The sequence below is a fragment of the Sinocyclocheilus anshuiensis genome, unplaced genomic scaffold, assembly GCF_001515605.1.
Source record: "Sinocyclocheilus anshuiensis isolate Anshui unplaced genomic scaffold, SAMN03320099.WGS_v1.1 scaffold566, whole genome shotgun sequence".
Taxonomy (NCBI): domain Eukaryota; kingdom Metazoa; phylum Chordata; class Actinopteri; order Cypriniformes; family Cyprinidae; genus Sinocyclocheilus; species Sinocyclocheilus anshuiensis.
In genome coordinates this window covers 307,220-311,708 of record NW_015542410.1, presented here as the reverse complement: position 1 = coordinate 311,708, position 4,489 = coordinate 307,220, and the positions used below count along the sequence as shown (strand labels likewise).

At 39.8% G+C, this 4,489-nt stretch overlaps 1 protein-coding gene across 1 annotated transcript in view; it reads right to left on the bottom strand.

Annotated features, from left to right (window-relative positions):
- Positions 1–4,489, bottom strand: part of recql4 (RecQ helicase-like 4) — a 23,246-nt gene that overhangs the window by 11,506 nt on the left and 7,251 nt on the right. The window contains exons 5-6 of the mRNA XM_016492621.1: positions 1,117–2,156; positions 943–1,042 (exon numbers count right to left, since the gene is read on the bottom strand). Coding sequence (XP_016348107.1) covers positions 943–1,042; positions 1,117–2,156 — 1,140 coding nt within the window. The remainder of the gene's footprint in view (positions 1–942; positions 1,043–1,116; positions 2,157–4,489) is intronic.

The window sequence follows — 4,489 nt, the reverse complement described above, 5'->3', positions numbered from 1 at the left end:
TTTAATGATAGAACTTTTGTAATTAGATTTAAAACTTGATAACCATGTTAGTCATTTTAACTGAACTTCGGACTGGTGGTGGTGCTTTTTTGGTCATTCAGTGTTTCTGTAAAAAAAAAAATAAATTGGGGAAAAACTAACAAAAATACTGATTAGATAATAATTAGTAATTCTACTAATAAGAACAATATAAAACGCACTAAGGATTAATTAGCTACTGGGTTCATGAATATTAATCAGGTTGTGTGCGTTCGCTCGAACTGATTTGCTGAAATCAAAACAGGGACGATAATAGGTGAGCGCCAGCCAATGAGATTGCCGTTTGCGCATTAGTTCCGCCCACTAGCGGAGAAAGCGGTAGTTCTTAAAAGCGGAAGAATTCCAAAGGAACTCCGTTATTTTGACAGCAAAATACGACAAAGAATATCGTTTACATGTAGCGCGCATAGGTAGCGCGTCAATTCTCTCTCCCTCTCTCGCTGCGTGTGTGTGAAACAAAGCGACGGCGAGTCGTGCGCCTTCACACTAGAGTTTACGGTACGTTAAATACAGGTGCGTTGCACATCCATCCATTCAGATGAACTGAAAAACAGCACAGATCGCTTGGCGTTGAGTGAAACTCTGAAGCGCTCAGTCAGAGAGTGTTCGGCGAGTGAAAATATATCTGAGCTAAACTTATACTTAGCCTCCAACTCACACACTGGCGAGTAAAATCTGAGAATTTATTAGCAATCGGCTAATATTAGACATCATTTAGTCGCCAGAGTGAAGATTTAGTCGCATATGCGAGTGATTTACTCGCAATGTAGAGGGTTGATGTGCATTTCAAAGTAGAAATTTATATCGGTTTACAGCAACAAAAAGGTTGAGCAAACTATAACAATTTTAATTTCTGGATGAACTATTCCTTAAAAGAAGTTGATTTTGGTGTTATCAACCAACCTGTTTCCTTAGCACAGCTCCTCTCAAAGCAAATCCCTTGACATGGGACTTCTTCTTTAAATTGATTTTCACAAAGTTCCCATCTGTGTTTTTGGTTGGCCTGGTTCAGGATGAGGACAATAAATCAGTAACACTGAACAAAATGTGACAATAACTGATGTTTATGGTACCCACCTGACCCTGACTGTGTTCTTCATTGTATATGCAGCGGCTCTGGCCTCCTCCTCATCCACTTCTCCCAGCAAATTCTCCTGAGGAATTGCTCGTTTCTGGGTTGTTTTTTTCTCTGAACTGGCAGCATCATCCTCCTCCTCCTCGAGTTTTCCTTTCCTCTTTCCTCCTTTTTTGGGCTGATCCTCTCCAGCTGCCTCTCCTTTCTTAGTTCTCCTTCTCTTTTTCACTCCACCTTCCTGCTCCTCAGATTCGTCCACGTCATCACCCTCTCTCTGTCTTTTTCGACCTTTGTTTTTTTTGCCACCTTCGGCTTGTGCTCTGTCACCCGAGTCTTGATCTTTTCTAGCCCTGGGTTTGCGTTTCTTAGCGTTTGAAGCAGATTTAGGCTCCTCTGAACAAGCCTCGTCATCTCTCATGAGAGCCGCAGTGTTTTTTTGATATACCTGTTCACCATCAGGCCCCGGGGAGCCCAATTCTGCATCCACCACATTGTTCCTTACTAAAGATGCTACTGGACCTTTCTGTGCACCATCCTCTGACAAGGAAGATTTCTTCTTCTCCAGTGAAGCCTTAGGAGATGTCTGACCCTCATTTGACACAGTTTCGCTTTTAACAGTAGGTCGTAAGACACTGTTTTCGATTTGTGACAGCTCTGAATTCCCAGCAACAGGTTTCTGAGGTTCTTCCACCTCATCGAAAACCTGGCAGCGTGCAAGCCAGTCACTGTCCACAGAGGAAAACCTCTTGGTCATGGACTGCTTCAGAAACTGGACCCTCTCCAAGCTCTTGTGTGCAGAGCCCACAGCTGGAGACCAGGATTTGGAGGGGGTTATGGATGGAAAGGGATCTGATGGCTCGTCCTCAAACTCTTTGCTTGCCGTCTGTACAGGAGGAGCGCTGGGGTCTGGACACATGTTAGCTGGCTTTGGTGTGTGAGTGTCTACATCTGTCGGTGCTGCACTGGAGTCTGGAGCATCCTTCAGTGGTTTCGCTGGTGTTCGGTGAGGGGTTGTTGCTTTCTTCAGAGAAAAAGATCGCTCCTAGAATTCAGTAAATGTGACAAGAAAATAAGAGAACAGATATTCTGTAACCCATTTATCCAAAGCCTCGTTCAGACTGTCAGCCCAAATCCGATTTTTGTGCAAATCCGATTGAAATCCGATCATATTTAGATAGTCTAAACGGCAACGAACTACATGAAATCCAATTTTTGCAAATCCGTTTCGAGCTACATTCATATGTGGTTTGTAATCCTATTCAAATCGCATTCCTGGAAATCCGTTTCAGTCTGACCGATCAGATCGGATTTAGCGTAGCTTTTTCACGCCCTCACGCCACGTAAAACGTAAACACGTCAGACGTTTTTTTGCAGAAAACATGCCAGAAACAAGCTTGTGTCGTTGCGAAGTGCAAGTCAAGCGGAAAAACACAATATACTGCTAGTTTATGCACCTCTTTGAGTTTTGAATGTAGCGGAGACGGCAGCACGGAATAAAGCTGCACATTCCAGCTTCCTGCGTTTCTGCCGCTGCCTCACAAGACGAAATATAATAATACAGCGCAGCTGCGACAGCAACATGTTGTCATGTCATAAGACAACATCTGTACTGCAAACTGTATTGTTGTTACTGTTGTTTTTAGCATAGGCATAACAACGCAACGGCATTACCATAGAAACCAATGCACATTCTGTAAAAATTAAAGAGCGCTTATGGACACACAAATCGGATATGAACAGTTGCAATACACTGTGTGGACAGTCAGTTATTCAAATCAGATTCCATCCGGATATGCACAAAATCGGATTTGGGCTGACAGTCTGAACGAGGCTCAAAAATTTGATTCATTAAGAATTGCTTCAATCAAAGTACCATTATTTGTTAAAACAGCCATTAATATCACACAGATTAAGTTATGTAATGCAAAAAGCACAACATAGTAAAGATTAATCAGTGGACATCTTTCTGAATATTTTTACCAATATACAGATTTTTCATTATGTCTTTTCATAACATTATAGCTAAAATAAAGAGCCATTTCCACCAAATACCACAATGATATCAGTCAAAATAATCAGTAGAAAGGTTTCTGAATATACACAGTAACAAACATCAACATAATTGTTCTTAGAATTTTAAATCTTAAAACATTTATTGAAAAAAATATATTATATACATGTCTTTCTTATTCTCTTTTTAATTAGGCCTATTAAAACTTTAATTCTATAGTATTTTACTTTTTAAATTAAACTTCTTTACTTTTATTTTTACTTTTTAAATTAAAAAAAAATTTTTTATTGCAGAAGACGGATTATTTTTTTTATTAACTTGATAATTTATTACTTCTATTTACGTTAATTAAATATGAATAATAATTAAATATCACAACATATCACATATTGTCATGAGATGAACTTGAGATCTTTTTTTTTTTTATGATATCACCCGGCTCAGGATACAGTGCAAGTCACATTCACCTTTGTTAAAGCTCCAAGATTGTTTTTCAACTTCATGCCAAAGTACTGAGCTGAAGCTTTCAGCGTCTCTTTGTCATCTGATGACAGTTTTGGTACAGCAGCCGGTAGACTCTTCCGGTTGAGGTGAGACCCCCAGCATCCAGATTCCTTAAAACAGTGAACACATGCACATTTAATAAATCTATACATAAACAGGTATAATCTTCAGAAACTACAAAGACGGCTGATGAATGTTCAAATGAATGAATTAAGATTTGTCCTCTTACAGCTGTAGAAGGCTGACTCTTTGGGGGTTTTGTGTGATCCTCCTGCCCAGTGCCATTCCTTTCGTTTGCTTCTTTAAGAGAACGGTATTCTTTATAGAGTTCTGCAAAAACAAAAACACACAGGGTAAAAATTAATAATTAAAGGGGTCATATGATGCGATTTCAAGTTTTCCTTTCTCTTTAGAGTGTTACAAGCTCTTGCTGCATAAAGAAGATCTGTAAAGTTGCAAAGACTAAAGTCTCAAATCCAAAGAGATATTCTTTATAAAAGTTAAGAGTCAGCCACGCCTACCTAAAACGCCTCGTTCTAACACACCCCCACATGTCTACCTCACTATGTGGATAATGCCGCCCAAATGTGCACGCAAAGAAAGAAGGTGTGGTTTCAGGAACAGCAGTAGTGTTGATGCAGCCATGTCAGGGAGACGCTGTGTGTTTCAGTGCGAAAGCAAAAGCACTTTATTTGGCCTTCCGGAAGTAGATGCAATTTGGAATCATTGGTTAAGATTTATTTACAACAGAACAGCACAACCCAGATGTTCAAATTTGTGCAACGCATTTTATGGACGACAGTTTTTTGAACCTAGAAGAGTACAAGGCTGGCTGTGCACAAAGGCTATTTCTAAAAAAA